The sequence below is a fragment of the Pseudonaja textilis genome, chromosome 1, assembly GCF_049901715.1.
Source record: "Pseudonaja textilis isolate UNSWEBS1 chromosome 1, rPseTex1.2, whole genome shotgun sequence".
Taxonomy (NCBI): Eukaryota; Metazoa; Chordata; class Lepidosauria; order Squamata; family Elapidae; genus Pseudonaja; species Pseudonaja textilis.
In genome coordinates this window covers 156,476,501-156,492,443 of record NC_141990.1, presented here as the reverse complement: position 1 = coordinate 156,492,443, position 15,943 = coordinate 156,476,501, and the positions used below count along the sequence as shown (strand labels likewise).

At 43.4% G+C, this 15,943-nt stretch overlaps 1 protein-coding gene across 3 annotated transcripts in view; it reads right to left on the bottom strand.

Annotated features, from left to right (window-relative positions):
* LOC113440919 (cytochrome P450 2K1-like) overlaps positions 1 to 6,101 on the bottom strand; it is a 38,395-nt gene extending 32,294 nt beyond the window's left edge. The window contains exons 1-2 of one of the 3 annotated variants that reach the window (XR_015740676.1): positions 5,609 to 6,017; positions 3,419 to 3,581 (exon numbers count right to left, since the gene is read on the bottom strand). Coding sequence is in view for 2 of the 3 variants with exons in the window: in XM_087919377.1 (XP_087775503.1) it covers positions 3,419 to 3,581; positions 5,609 to 5,791 (346 nt within the window). In the remaining variant the exon portion in view is untranslated. Of the gene's footprint in view, positions 1 to 3,418; positions 3,582 to 4,176; positions 4,283 to 5,608 lie in introns of those variants that run through there. The other 2 variants (XM_087919377.1, XM_087919378.1) reach the window with 2 other exon arrangements.
* Positions 6,102 to 15,943: the final 9,842 nt, after the last annotated feature.

Below are 15,943 nucleotides of genomic sequence, written 5' to 3'. Positions count from 1 at the left end.
GAACAAAATTAAAGTTTCAAAACTGTTAGCAAGCTGTTACTGTAATCCACTTATAGAAAATTTCCCCTGGCATCTTATCTATCCCAAATCATTCTAAAAGTTATAAATAGATCACCCTGGGTCAAATAACCATGTTTATTTCTTAATATAATCTCTTTCTGTTGTTTAATTAAATATAGCAGATTCTGTCTCCAGAATAGGTCTATCTTTCAATCAAAGTGCAAGCAAAAGTAGCTTCCAGTTAACTGCAATAAATCCATCTAGTCTCCCTCCATCTTCATAGAGGTGAAAGGACATTTTGACATGAATCAATCTAACCTTTGCTCTTTGCATCTGTTAAAGAAGTTGTTTGTATTATTTTGCTAAGGATGGAAATCATTTGTTAGGAATTCATTCTGCAAGAGAATTGTATCCTTTTCTATCTTGTTTCTCGCCTCTGCAATTTGCTTCAGAGCTAGACACATCCTTGGAGACAATTCCCAGGAACATCCTGCTCCATAGATAAGGGGGGGGGGGGCTGCATAGGAGCATGAACACACAAGGACAAGGGATACTGTGTAAAATAACAAAGTATGGACAAGAGCACGGACAAAGAACATTCCATGGATAAGGAAGGGGAGGGCATGAGCAAGACATTGCCCACATTAAGAACAAAACTTTGTCTCTGATTGGATAAACTTTGTTTCTATCAGCGTAAAACGTATATAACACTCTGAGCCACTCTCGCAGGGTGTGGCTATTCCTTACATGCATTTTGTCTGTATGTTTTGGACATAGTATTCACCCAGACTTTTTGCTTTGGCCAAAGAATAAAAAAGCTCTTATTTTGCAAGCCTCATCTCGAGTCGCACTCTTTGGCATCTCGGTGGCTCAGGGAAACTTCTGGGACCTTACAGAGGAAAGAAATTTGTCTCTCTCCCTTCCGTGATGTTGAAGAAATGTACAGACTTAAACTTCAGAACAACAGATGAAATCCACTTTGCTGGTTCTCCAGCCATGAGACTTGTGTCCTTGACCTGGAACCAGATTAAAGTCCTTTTGTATAGCTTTATTCACATTTGTATAGCTTTGTTCAGAGCTTAAATTATTTTGGACAATGATTATAGTTTGTTCAAGCTTTTAAAAGAGAAATCCAGCTGGAGGCTGCATATTTTCCCACCCTTCTTTCTTAAGTGTCAGACACTGTACAACCATTCACCTCCTCTCAAGATGGCTGCTGCGTGGTAAGAGTTTCTTTTTTCCTCTTACGGATGATCTGCTGATTTCAGTGCCAAAGCTGGTTCTTTGGTAGTGCTGTTTCCTGGTTTCAAATGGGAATACTTAGGAGTGACCTAAGACAATCTTTGGAGGATTGTGGACCCAGCGGGGAAGGGGGTCTTAAAGATTCCAATTCCCTCTGCAAGCAATTGAAAAGTCACTAAGCATATACAACTCCCTGTCAAGCAGTTTTGTTTTCTAACGGTGTCTGAGTATTAACTTTCACTTTTTGGATTTATTGTTTTATTTTGCTTTTTGCTTTAAAAATGGATTAGTGGTTGAATTCTAATTTATTTCAACCCCTTGTTGGACTTTAATTTCTCCCTCCCTCCTTTCCCCCACTTTTGATATACAGTATGTTGTTCTGGATAAACTCTGTCCCTTCCATATGGAAGCCCAATGATGAAAAGCTATCAGACTCTCACCACTGGATTCTGTATTTTTTGAATTTGTAAAATACCTGGAGTTTATTTCTATTGATTTTTTCTTATAACCTTGGATTGAAATAAAGAGTCAATCATACGTTTTTGTTCTTTGTTCCATGACTAAATTTCACACATTAATGAAAAGCAGTGAAAAGCAGCTTTTCATGTTTCTATGTAATCTTTATATCAAACTTTCATTGATCTCTTTCCAAGAGAACTGTCAAAGCAATGGGCATGCTCTAAGTAATTGATTAATAAGATCGGAAAGTTAGCTAAAAGTGGTGAGAATTTACGCCAGTGAGAAAAAAAAAATTCATTGTGGAGCTGAGTGAAATTAATTCCGCATTTGATTGTCAGGTAGTACCTAAATCCTAAAAAGTTCCCTTGAGGGCAAATTTCAGGAATCACCCCATACATCCCCGGACAGTTTGAGCTTTTGGAGAGATCACTGAAGCTGTGTTTGCAGCTGTGTTTGTGAGTGAACAACTGAACTATCTTGTCATTCAGCTGGGGCATAGCCCCATAAAGGACTCTAGTGCCAACATTCTAATTTCTAAGCATTTTTCTTTATCTTTTTTGTTTAGTTTTATGTCTGACAGAGGCTTTCTTTTAGCACATAATTAATTTTTCTTCTTGGAATAAATCAGCATTTTTGAAACTATTTTTGTTATGACTTTAGTAAGGATGATGGAATTGTGATAATAATTAGAAAAGAAATGTGAATGTTCAGGGACTATTTAGTTGGGAACTGAAGTTGTGTGGACTGATAAATTCGAAGAAAAGTATTGGGGCTATTTGGAGAATCTACATTTGAAATTCTAAGGTTAGTTTCCTTTGCTTTACTTATTATCTGGGAAAGTTATTCTTTTATTTTTCAATATGCAGAGTGGCTAAGGAGGATAAACAAGTGTAATTTGATGCTTTCTGTAGTTCTTTTTAAAATTTACATAGGTTATTCATTACTGAGTAGCTGTAATTTGGCTTTTAGTCAAAAGTGGAAGCTCTTGTCTTATTTTTTATTGGAAAAGAAAGCTTTTGTCTCTGTTTTAAAAATATTTTTGCTTTTGATGAGGTGTTGCAGTCAAATGTGTAAAATTGGTTGGCCCCCTGAGAGCTCTTCCTTTGGTTTTTAAAGTAATTTTCAACAAATTTTAAGTCATCCTTTAACTTCTAAATTTTCTAAATTTTTAATTTCCAATGTTGTTTTTTATATTTTAACAATGTTATTGTACACTGCCATTTCCATCACTAACTGGACACTAAGAACTGGCTCTACAAATTATCGGTTTCCATCAAGCTTAGACCATACTGTGCATCAGGGAAGAGAAACTGGCAGAAACGTTGCTCAAAGGAAAGGAATGGATAACTATGTATATAAGGAGAAAAATAAAGAGAAATACATGCATAACATTGGGACACTTCACACCAAATTTTCAAAGAAGTGGAGTCAAACCTGATGTGTGTGTGTGTGCATGCGTGTGTGTGTGTGTAGGGTGCAAAATGTTTTTACTACAATTTTGCCATTACTTTTTATTCTCTAGTTCCCTCTATTAACAGTTGGAATCAGGCCAAAATAGCAATAGCAAATATTGCTTCTCTGTCTTGTTTGGATTGGCAGAAGCTCTCCTGGTTCTCTGAGGTTATTGCCCAGGAAAAATTCAGGTGAAAAGTCCTACAGAATACCAATCAGACATCTGAAATTATTGTCATCTATGATCCAAAATGAAACAACTCACCAAAGCCCTTTGAAATATCCCTAAAAACGGGGACAGAGGCTCTCTCTGCAAATGCATCTGCTTGGTTCACTAGAGCCTCTTTGACTGTATCGTAGCCAGTCAGCACCACCATCTCCTGGAATCCCAGTCTGAGGCGGAAAATGGGACCATATTTTTTGGACAACTGAAATTCAACAGATGAAAAACAAAAGACTATTTGATCAACAATTAATAATAAGTCATGTACAGAATTTTGTTTAAACTTTAATGTCTCACTATTCCAAGATTGAGATCATGTTATTTTCTGTTTTTGCTTTATGGCATGTTATGATGCTGGATTTTTATGATTTTTAATTTTCATTTTATCTCATTTATTATAGTGTATGTGTACCAAATCAAAATGAACCTCATATAATAAGAGAGTTCTTGCACTCCAGACAGGGGTGGGATTCTACAGGTTTGCACCTATTCGCTAGAACCGGTTGTTAGAAGAAATTCTAAGCAGTTTGGAGAACCAGTTGTTAGAAGAAATTACTGGCCTAATCCTGTAAGGAAGGCAGGAAGAAAACATTTTGGTGTTGCTTACCGAAACTTTTTTAAAAATTTAACTGCCTCTCCATTAACCCTTATTACATTCTTGGCAGGACTGGACTTCCTGTCTCAGGAATGTCTCTGGAGTTTTTTCCCCCTCCTTTGCTGGTACTTTGCTTGTGTGGAGTGACTATTCAAAGTTACAGTGGCACTGAAAAAAGTGACTTATGACCAGTTTTCACACTTACGACTGTTGCAGCATCTCACAGTCATGAGAGGCCAGGCGAGGAGATGTGTGCCTCGATGTGAGTGATGTTGAGTTGGCCACGCCCAGCCAGTCACTTGACCACCAAGCTATGTCCACCCAGTCACATGACCACCAAGCCACACCCACCAACTAAGCCACGCCCACAGAACTGGTTGTTAAAAAATTTGAATCCCACCCCTGACTCCAGATGATCATGTCAAATTAATAAATGTTTCTCATAAACATTCCCATAAAGGGCTCAACTACATAGGACACCGAAGATAAAGACTGCACAAGAAGTTTAGTTATATTCCAGCATTTTGCAAAGCTGCCTTGAAGCCTCTATTGCTGGACATAGAGTTGAATTTTACTTAAAAGAGACTCTGCCCGGTTGTTGAAAGAACCATACAGAAACTTTCCTATTGTGCCCTTGTAGTTTCTTAAGATGATCATGGGAATTCCTTAAGGAAAGAAATTAAAATATTTTCTCATAAAAGACTCTGAAAATCAGGAAAATAGCCCCCTCCTCTTCTTAAAAAGCTGTAAGAAAATCTGGCACCTAATGTTGCTCCCTGCATAAATTATTTTCATTAGAATTTTGCTTAAAACATAACAGTGCCTCCAAGAACATACATACAGATGAAATCATTCAGCTTAACAGCATGTATATTTCCATGGATTTTGAAGCAGCTCTACAAATCTGAATAAACGGTTACAACATTTTACATCTCATAATAAATGTCAGTGAAGACTTTCAGGTAGAGTTGCCTAGAAGTTGAGTCCTGGCAAGTGGACTTTTTTTTCTTTTTTGGTTTGAAACTTTTGGCTGCTTATCCAAGTAGCTTCTTCAGTCTGAACAAGTTGGGGCAGGAGACCCCGTATAGTTAAGGACACCCCAGGGTAGTTAAGTGAGTATGCAGAGAGTTGGTAAGGGTCATTGGTCAAAAATCCTTCTCCTAGATGGGTCCTAATAGCCTATCTAGATTAGGTGAGAAATAGCAATAGCACTTAGACTTACATACTACTTGGAACCAGCCTGGAGGACATATGGTATATGGGGTCCCAACTTGAAGCTATTTGGAGAAGCAGCCAAATGTTTCAAACCAAAAAAGAAGAGAAGTCCAGTTCCCATCACCCAATTTCCAGACATTCATTTATAAAAAAAAAAATTATTTGAATAATTCTTCCAGGACTCTTAAATATAACAGAATAACAGAGTTGGAAGGGACCTTAGAGGTCTTCTAATCCAACCCCTTGTTCAAGCAGTATATATTCAAATATTAGGTAAATCTCATTTTTAAAATATGTCCATAGACATTGAAAAACTTCAGTGAACACACAAGGTTTATCTGAGCAAGTTATCATATTTTTGTGTTATCTCAACAAATTTTGACAAAGAATGGTAAAGATACTTGTTAATCATCATGTTTTACCTCAATCATTGTTTTGTAAGGCCTCTTCAGATCCATCATGTGCAGATTTCCCAAAATGGGTATAGTCCTGGGTCCTGGGGGCAGATTGGGACAGCTGGTTTTCCAGGATCTTTCCTTTTTCAAAAGGAACATAATTGCAAGAATAAATAGTAATACAATTAAAATTGTTCCACTCCAATCCATTTCCTTTTAGTAATTAGTTTTCAGTAATAATTACAATTCTGCAAACGGAAGTGATACAAGCATTTATTTCAAAGCACTGAATTAGGCATAGCTTAATCTACTCGTTCTACTGAATACATCAGAATCATCATCTGTATAAGAGAGAACCTCTCTCCTTTCCCTTGTTTTCTCTCTCCTCCCCATTAACATGACCTGAACTGCATGGGCGGTATCTATGAAACCTTTGGAAACAAGTTATAAGTTAAACTTATTTGAATTGTGCAACAGTCCAACATTTAGGATAGATGTTAATAATATTCTGTATAGCCTTCATGTAAATGTTTCACTCAACAGTTAAGAATCCGAACAAATGGAATTAAATTAAGCAATACTGGGTCCCAAGAACGAAAGGCACATGCCTTCTTGAGTAATTATATCGTTACTTATTGAGCCAATGTTTTCACGTTGGTGTAATGATAAATTTTTTTCCATGTCTTTGTGAGTAGGAAAAAAGTTTTCTTATTTGGCCACAAAGGTTTTGTAGGAAGTCTCCTCCCCCGGAGAATGAAATATTTTGGGGAGTATTAATAGAGGCAGAATAGTATATTTCTCTAAAGGAGAAATGGAGAAAAATCTTAACAAAAGTAAAAAGCAGCCCCAACAGCCTCCAGCAGATGCCTGAAGCAGGGGTGAGATTCAACCGGTGTAACAACTGGTTTGAGGAGTGTGCGCTTTGCACTCACAGCATTTGCAACTCACCTTCTGATGCAAGCCCTGTTTGTAAAACAGCTGACGCGTGGCAATCTGCTGTGCTGCACGAATCAGCTGAGCTGGAAAATCCAGAAATAAAGCACAGACTAGAGCCGGAGTGGGTAGGTTGGCCCAACAGCTTATTGTTGGAGTCACTAGTTTGACTGAACCCATAGAATCCCACCCCTGGCCCGAAGTCTTTAGAGATGGATATTTTGTACCCATCAAGAAAGACTGGGCCAATCTATTCACAAACAAAAGATCTTCAGCTCCGGTTGATTAAGGGATTAAGAAAAACAGGACATGACCTTTAGGACATAATAGGATGAACCCACCACCTTTAGAATAGCAAAAGACACAAGGCTCACTACATTGTTGTTGGTTCTGCTCATCAATAAACAGAGTCCTTCTTTCCAATCAGACTCCATTTTACTTCCAGTCCCTTTCTCCCGGCTTGGAACTGGGCCAGATTTTTCTTCCCACAGGTTTTTTTGGGGGACAAACTTTCTCTCTTCTTGAGGCACTGGGGTCTCAGAGGCCTATCTGTATGGGAGGAGTGGGATACATGTTGTAGGTGAGAGCTGCCAGACAGCTCTCATCTAAATTGGCATCTCCCTTGGCGTTGCACAGTGTTGGCACAAAAATGGGGGCAATGTATGCAAATTTTCATATGTGACTACCACGGGCCCTTTTCATTTTTTCCACTTTATATGCTGAGAAAACATGTTTATTTGTTAGTCCTTCCCTCCCTTCCTCCCTTTCTCCCTGAGGCTACTTAACTTTTCTTTGCTCTGGCATTTCTTTTGAAACCCTGAAGATAAAGCCATCTCTCTTGCTTGCCCTCCCTCCCTCTCAAGTGCTTCAATTAAGAGAGAATCGGCCTGGCTCCAGGTCCTTCAAGGCAAACTCCTATGAGGGGGGGCTTTGGTTAGCTTCGCAGGTTACCCTCCCCCCATCTCCTCCCCCCCTCAATCTGGAATTAAGGAGAAACTTCCTGAAAGTGAGAACAATTAACCAATGGAACCGTTTGCCTTCAGAAGCTGTAGGTGCTCCATCATGGTTGTTTAGAATACATGGAGACCCAGTGAATTTAAAATAACAGCAAATTTACTGATGACAAAGTATATCTGCTTGCTCTTTCATACACATACACTCTCTCTCATCCACACTTATGAAACATCCTCAACTAGGATGCCAGATGCTAGCCAGAGGGATGGAAACCACCAAGTCTGAATCAAAAAATGAGTTAAAGTCGGCAGGCTTTAGGACTCCTTTTATTACCCCAAATCCTTGCTTTGTTGTTGGGGAGGGGCTTACTGTTAAGTTTGGGAAAAGAGAGGCTGAACCCGAGCATGAGTGCAACAATACTTTATTATAACAATAAAGGGCTGACCGTGCTTGCCACGCCTGGAACTGGCTCGCAGCGATCAGCAACTGGTTGGACCCCGCAGCCTGCTTTTATAGCTGGCTGCTGGGGAGAACCAACCAATGGGTGAAGGGGAAAACGCCCCCGCAAAGTGAATGGACCTGAGTGAGAACTCCTAGAGTCCTCAGGACATAACACCCCTTCCCCCCAGATGCGAACACGCATAGTCTTTGAGGTAGGCAGGAGGTTTATGTTGGCGCCCTGAACGGCGCAGCTCTGGAACGCTGACTGTCCGTTCAGAGTCTGTCTGGGAAGGCAGAGCCGGGTAAGTGTCACCAACGTGCCCCTCGGTTCGGGCAGGCCCGGGACTCGTAGGGTTGGTCACTGGGGACGTGCTCCCGTAGACTGGATCGGGCTGGTCCACCGTCTGGGCGCCGCTGTCCGTGCTCGGGCTTTCTGGAATGACTGTTGGTGTGTACTGGTCGCCGGAAGGATGTGGATGTGGGGTTGATGCTGAGACCTCCCGCCGCTTTGTGATTCTGGGTCCCTGCTAGTGTGGGTGCTGAGGCGCCTACGCAGCTGGTCCAGGTGCCTTCTCCAGACCCGGCCGTCCTCCAGTCTGACCCGATACGACCTTGGTCCGGTGATGGCCACGATCTCGCCCGGGATCCACAGGGGGTCTCCAGCGAAGTTCCTCGCGAATACTGGCTCCTGTAAGATAAAATGTCTAACCCCCGATGTGGAAGCGAGGGGAGAGTCAGGGCAGTATTGTGGGTGAAGTCTGTCCAATACAGTCCTCAGACGCCTGCCCATCAGGAGCTCAGCTGGGGACTTGTTGGTGACTGAACATGGAGTTGAATGCTGGCTCATCAGGAAACGCGAGAGTTTGTGGTGCCAGTCATCCTTACTGAACCTAGCCAGGGCTTCTTTAGTGGTCCTGACGGCCCTTTCAGCCAATCCGTTACTGGCAGGATGAAATGGGGCTGTGAAAATGTGGCGGATATCCAGGTTGGCAGCGAAACGGCTGAACTCGGTTGATGCGAACTGTGGGCCATTGTCGGAGACAATGGAGTCGGGTAGCCCGTGTGTAACAAACAGGCGTGTCAATACGTTGGTGATTGCTTGTGTGGTGGTCGTGGATAGCTGTGCAACGTCAATCCATTTAGAATAGGCGTCCATGACCACTAGGAACATCTTCCCATGCAAAGGGCCGGCCAGGTCGATGTGAATTCTGGACCACGGAGCGCTGGCGCTCTCCCATTTAGTAGGGGTGGCAATAGGAGGAGCAGGACGGGATTCCTGGCAAATGTTGCAGGAACTTACCCATCTGACAACGTCCCTCGCCGAGGCCTGGCCACCATACGTAGCTGCGTGCTAATGCCTTCATTCTCACGATGCCAGGGTGTCCCTCGTGCAACGCTCCAGGACTCGGGCACGCAGTAAGGTCGGGATGACCACTCGAGTGCCCCACAGTAGACAGCCCTGCAAACTGGACAATTCCTGCATGCGGGTCTTGAAAGGTGAGAATTTGTTTTCAACATTGCCACCCGGCCACCCCTCCTCACCCAGTCGAGCACCTGGGCGAGCGTTTTGTCTGCCTTGGTTTTAGCAGCAATGTCAAGGGCAGTGATGGGGAGGTCTAATTGGGTTACCTCGAAAATAGCGTGGACAGGAGCAGGGTCTTCAGCCGGAGCCGGCAAGGGACAGCGGCTGAGAGCATCAGCGTGGGACAATGTTTTACCTGGCCGGTGTATGAGTCTGTAGGAGTAGGCTGCTAGGAAGAGGGTCCATCTCGTCATCCTAGGAGAAAGGACTTGAGGGGTCTGTTTGTCCCCAGCTAGTAGACCCAGGAGGGGCTTGTGGTCTGTGACCAGCTCGAAAAAATGGCCAAAGAGAAATTCGTGAAATTTTTCACTGCTGCAACAGCCGCTAGAGCTTCCTTATCGATCTGGCTGTAATTGCGCTCTGTTGCAGAGAGCGTCCTGGAGAAAAAGGCAATGGGAGCCTCGGCGCCATTGGGAAGCCTGTGGCTTAATACTGCCCCAATTCCAAAGGGGGATGCGTCTGCTGCCAGCACTAAAGGAAGGTTGGGGTCGAATTGAATAAGTACCGCCTCTGACGTGAGTAGTGATTTCACGGCGTGAAAAGCATGGTCTTCTTTGTGCCCCCAGTGCCAAGGTGACTTTTTATCCAGTAATCTGTGTAGGGGTTCAGCTACTGATGCTTTATGGGGCAAGAAAGACGCGTAAAAGTTTAATAGCCCCAAGAAGGCCTGTAGTTCAGTTTTGGAGGTTGGAGTGGGTGCCTCGTGAATTGCCTTAACCTTGGACTCCAGGGGGGTGAATGCCTGAGGCATCAATTTTATAACCCAGAAAGTCCACCTGTCTAGTGGCAATGGCGCATTTTTCTTTTTTCAATTTGAGGCCATGCTGTCTGAACCTCTCTAACACTACTCGAACTCTCTGGAAGAGTTGGGGTCTGTCCCTGGCTGAGACTAAGATGTCGTCGAAGTAGGGTACTACCCAGGAGGCCCTGTAAAATCCGCTCCATGAGGGATTGAAAGATACCTGGGGCAACACTTACGCCAAATTGGAGACGCTTGCATCGGAAAGCACCCTGTGAGTGACAATGGTCTGGAGTTCCGCTGTTTGGTTGTCAACAGGGAACTGTTGATACGCTTGAGACATGTCCAATTTGGCAAAAATGCTGCCAGGTTCAAAAGTGTGTAATAAATGCTGAATGACGGGCACTGGGTAAGCGCTAACTTGTAGAAACTTATTGATTGTGGTCTTGTAGTCCGAGCAAATTCTCAGGCTACCGTCTTTTTGAGGGGTGTGACAATGGGCGTCTCCCATTTGGCGAAATCTGTTGGCTCAATGACCCCTTGTTTTAATAGTTTATCCAATTCAGCATCTAGTTTTGGCCGAATAGCGAATGGGACCCTACGCGGTTTTAGCCTGATTGGGACTGCCTGGGGGTCGACTGAGAACGATATTGGGGTACCGTTATAACACCCCAGCTCATCGCTGAATACATCTGAGTAATCAGCGAATAAGGAGTCAGTGTCTGAGGTTGAGACAGCATGGACTCCTGTTAGCCCTAGGCCGAGATGGAGAAACCAATCGAGCCCCAATAAGGTAGGGAGATTGCGTTAACTACCACTAGAGGTAGGTGACCTTTAAAAGCTCTAAAATTGACAAGGAACTTGCCTCTGCTGATTACAGGAATGGTCTTCCCCTGGTAGTCCTTCAGGCTAAAATGGCACTTCTGGAGCCGGCTAGTGGACAGGCTGGGCTGGAGCCTCTTGAGGGTGTTCCACGAGATAATTGAGAGCGCTGACCCTGTGTCAACCTCCATGCGGCACGGTTTACCTTCTAAGGAAACGGAGAGAGAGATTTTACTAACAGTGTGGCAAGTGTGCTTGGCACGGTGGTGCGTGCGACAGTTCAATACTTGCCTCTGCGGCCCCGAGTGTGAGAAGGGGGGGTGCCTTTGTGTTGAGCTTTGAGGGGCTTGGCAGACTCTCACGATGTGCCCCCTTTTATGGCAGTTATTGCAGGTGGCTCCTTTAAACTTGCAGGTGGCCCTCAGATGAGATCCACCACAGGCTAGGCACAGGGTGATGTGCTTGGGTGGACCGATGTTTTCTTGTTTGGCTCCTACCTGCGGCCGTCTGTCGTTGGAGAGGCGGTGGACGTCGTTTTCATCACTCAGGGATTCCTCTGCTACCACCTCCTCGGAGTGGACTGGAATTGATGTCAGCTTGGCAGTCGGGCCATGGATTTCGGTGGCTGAGTGCGCTGCCAGTTCTGCTGCTAAGGCCTCCTCGACTGCTTGTGCGAGATTGAGGTCTTTTTTCGCAGGAGGCGCCTTTGAAGGTGTAGGTCCTTGACCCCGCAGACTAGTTGATCGAGGAGCATGTCCTCCAGGTAGGTTCCAAACCCACAATGCAATGCTGCTGTTCTGAGAGCGGCCATATACTGATTAATGGTTTCCTTGTCCGCTTGCTTCCTCATACGGAAGGTGAATCTCCTGGCAATCTGTGAGGGCCTGGGAGAATAGTGGTTAGTGAGGATTTCAAGTAGCTCAGACCAAGGAACGTTTTTCAACTCACGTGGAGCCACGAGGGCTGTGGCAGTATCGAAGACGATGGCTCCACAGTAGATCAGGAAATACGATTTTTTCCGATGCTCTCCAGCATCAGCCAGCCCAATTGCATCGATATAATGGTTAAAATGGTTCTTGTATGATTCCCACTTCTCCTCATCCGGTTTGAACACTGGGAAGACTGGATTGGAATTCATGGTGATGGGACCGGTAGAACAACCTGTGGACAAAATCTCTCTGGGGCAGCAGAAAAAAATGTTCTAGTGCCTGTGGCAGGCAAGTGATTTCAGCTCTGGAGAGGCTTTTCGCAATCCTCTCTCTCTCTCTGGGTTAGCCACGTTTGGCCATCAGCCGTTGGCGGCGTTTGAATTCGCGCCTGTGTGGGCGTCAGTGACTTGACTACAGCACCGTGCTGTGCCTTTTAGACAGCCGTTTGAATTTCGCGCCTAACAATGAGCGGCTGCGGCTCGCAGTGCTTCACTTTCCCTGTAGCTGGGCTAACAAGCGGCTACAGACGCTTCTAACTTTTCGTTCTGACCGCTCTCTCTGGCTGCGGATCAGTGTTCACTTCTATTGCTTGCTGGCCGCTTTCTCTGTCAGCGGACCAGCGTTTGCTCTTTTTGTTTGCTGACCGCTCTCTCTGGCTGCGGATCAGCGTTGCTCTTATCGCCGGCCGATCGCTCTCTCTGGCTGCGGATCGGCGGCTAGTGACTCAGCGGTTGCATGGTGCTTCTGGTAGCCATCCCACCTTCGTCGCCAGTGTTAAGTTTGGGAAAAGAGAGGCTGAACCCGAGCATGAGTGCAACAATACTTTATTATAACAATAAAGGGCTGACCGTGCTTGCCGCGCCTGGAACTGGCTCGCAGCGATCAGCAACTGGTTGGACCCCGCAGCCTGCTTTTATAGCTGGCTGCTGGGGAGAACCAACCAATGGGTGAAGGGGAAAACGCCCCCGCAAAGTGAATGGACCTGAGTGAGAACTCCTAGAGTCCTCAGGACATAACACTTACCATGCGTCAAGACCCAACTCCTTTGTTTTTAGCTGCTGGTGAGAATTGGGTAGGGGCTCAGGCCCAACTTTCGTCCTTTTGTTTCCTTAATAACTTGGTTCCATTCCCTGAAGGAGCTTTTCCTGGCTTTTGTCCATTCTGTTTATGTGCTTTTACCACCTTTAGGTATGGTGGCTTTGGCCCAGAATTGGTTTTCAGCAGGTTCTGATCAGTTCTGGAGAACAGGTACTGGAAATTTTGAATAATTCGGAGAACTGGCAAATGCCACCTCTGACTGGAGATTTCACAGTATCCTTCCCCTGCCAAGCCCACCAAGCCACACCCACAGAACTGGTAGTAAAAGCACTTGAATACCACTCCTGCTTTGGCCTTGTCTCACAGCCTCAAGAGTCATTCATGGTCTGGTCACTGCACACTTGCACTAATGCAATGCACTCTCATACAGCTGCCCTTGAAGGCCACTCAGAAGATGCAGTTCTGCTTCTTGAACTGCATCGGTATACTGCTAGGAGCAACTCAAAGTGCTGGTTATAACCTTTAAAGCCTTTCATAGAACAGGGTTCTATTATTCAGGGACCACTTATAACCTCCTCTTTTTGTTTAGAAAAATTCACTGAAAGTTTCTCTTGAAAACCCAAAACAGTCCTCTTTCACACAGAGGCATTTACTATTTATGTATTTAATTATTTATTTAATTTGTTTAATTAATTAAAAGCATTTTAAAATACACAAAGTCCAAATTCAGCTAACTCCCTTTAACTATTTTAAATGCTCATGATCCAAATTCTTAGTAAACTTTTTTGTTGTAGATTATTTTTAAATGTTAAATCTTTATATTTATTTCTTCTCATTTCCCTTTATTCAAGCTTCACAGAAAAGGAACGCTCACCAGGATAGTAACCAATGATAGTTACGCTGCTGCTCAGAAGATCTCTATAGCTTTTAAATGGTTATGATGCAAATATGTTTTAGAAATGGGCTATGGATTGACCTAGTACCCTTTACAGGTTCCCTTTGTAGGCTTGATATTTCTTGTTTGGTTCCTAATGCTCTATTGTTTCCTAACAAGGAGCTACCTTTTGGAGTACATACAGGCAATCTTTTTGGCTTCTCTTTGAAGAAGTTTCACTGATTTTTTTTGTCCTGGATGCAGCTATTCATTTAAGTGATGTCCGCATTGTTTGGATGTGCATCAGTCTCCTATTTCTCTCCATCTAAAAGCTGCCATCTTGATGGTGTTCTTGAGAGTCTTAAAGACCTGACTGTTTTCATAGGACTTGAAGAAGAGTGACTGGATTCCCTTGTGGAGCATATCTACCTACCTACCTACCTATCATCTATCTATCTATCTATCTATCTATCTATCTATCTATCTATCTATCTATCTATCTATCTATCTATATTGTGCATTGCTGGCTGGATTTGCTATTTTGCTTCTTCTACATTGTTTTTAAAAATTGTTCTTTATTTGTTCTTTTTAAAATATATTGTATTTTAGTTTGTTTATTCTATTTATTTAATTTATATTGCGATGCACTCACGAGTTATTCTGCAGTCAGACAGAACCTATATCAAATGAATTAAATTAAATTAATCTCACTACCCTTACCACCCGCAAGGTAATTCTTAATACAGGCTCTCACCTGTACTTGCCCAAACTCTCTCCTCATATCCTTTCAGTGCCATTGTAGACATTTCCAAAATAGCCATCCAAGTTTCTGGCATGACAATGATTACACACATATTACCCTGGAATATCAACTGATGACTCAGGCTTAAACCCAGGTGGGCACATTCGCCTCCTTCCCTCCAATGCACACAGAGCCATTCAGTAATGCATGTCAGAATAATTTATTACATATTAACCTGATATTGGCTGCCAGCCAAGCAACAGCTGGGTCCTTGAAAGCTTTAAGGTGAAGCAGTAGTGGCTGGAGTGCAACTGTGACACCAAACACCAGGGCAGCCTTCCCCAAGAGTGACCTGTCTGCTGTGTCTGATGATATCTTCCCATGGTTGTCAATCACCATGGTGTCACTGTTTCTCCCCTTAAAATACTCACCATCCCCAACCCTTGTTCTTATTCTCCCCGATATATCTCTAGTTATCCCTCATGTACTGGTAGTCCTCAACTTAAAACCTATCATTTAATGACTCTACAGTAATGACAGCCACCATAAAATGTCCCACTCCCACTCCCCTGCCTCCATGTCAATGGTATTCTTTTCTTTCCCCCAGAAAGTCAAAGGAAAATCTGGCAGGGAAGTTTGCAAGGTGATGCTGCCTGCCGAAAGGACTCACTCTCGTTTTTAGGAGCAGGCTGAGGTAATTGAACTTCGATGGTGGGATGAGAAACAGAGCTCATATATCCTAAAGATCCAAGCTCTGTTCCTGTAGCTGCCCCCTCAAAAAAGCAGTTCCCTTCTACACAGGGAGCTGAATTTGGCAGGCAACTCTTTCTTTCTACTTAAGGACCCAGGAGTTCATTTAATGACCATAATTCCAGGAGTGCTGTAATTGCTGTTTTTGAACAAAGCAATCTCATTTAACAACTGCTTTGTTGAATGACTGAGTTTCTGATTCCAATTGTGGTTGTAAGTTGTGGACTATCTGTTTTTCTTAGGAACAAATACAGTCTCATAAGGATGTATATGTTTATTTAAAAGGACATTTAGTCTTTTTTTCCATCCACATTAAATAATGATTTGAGGCAATACAATACTAGGCAAATCCTTTTATGTATCAAAGAAATAGAAGCTCCCTTCTATCAAAAAAAGGAGGCTGTTGGTGTTGCTGAATCTAATTGGTTACCCGAATTTGGCCTTTGGTCAGAATTTCCTGATCATATACTGTATTCTAAAGCTGAACTTTTTGTCATGATGATGATGTGATTACTACTGCTGTTGCTACTACTACTTCTAATATTATTGTATTATTTT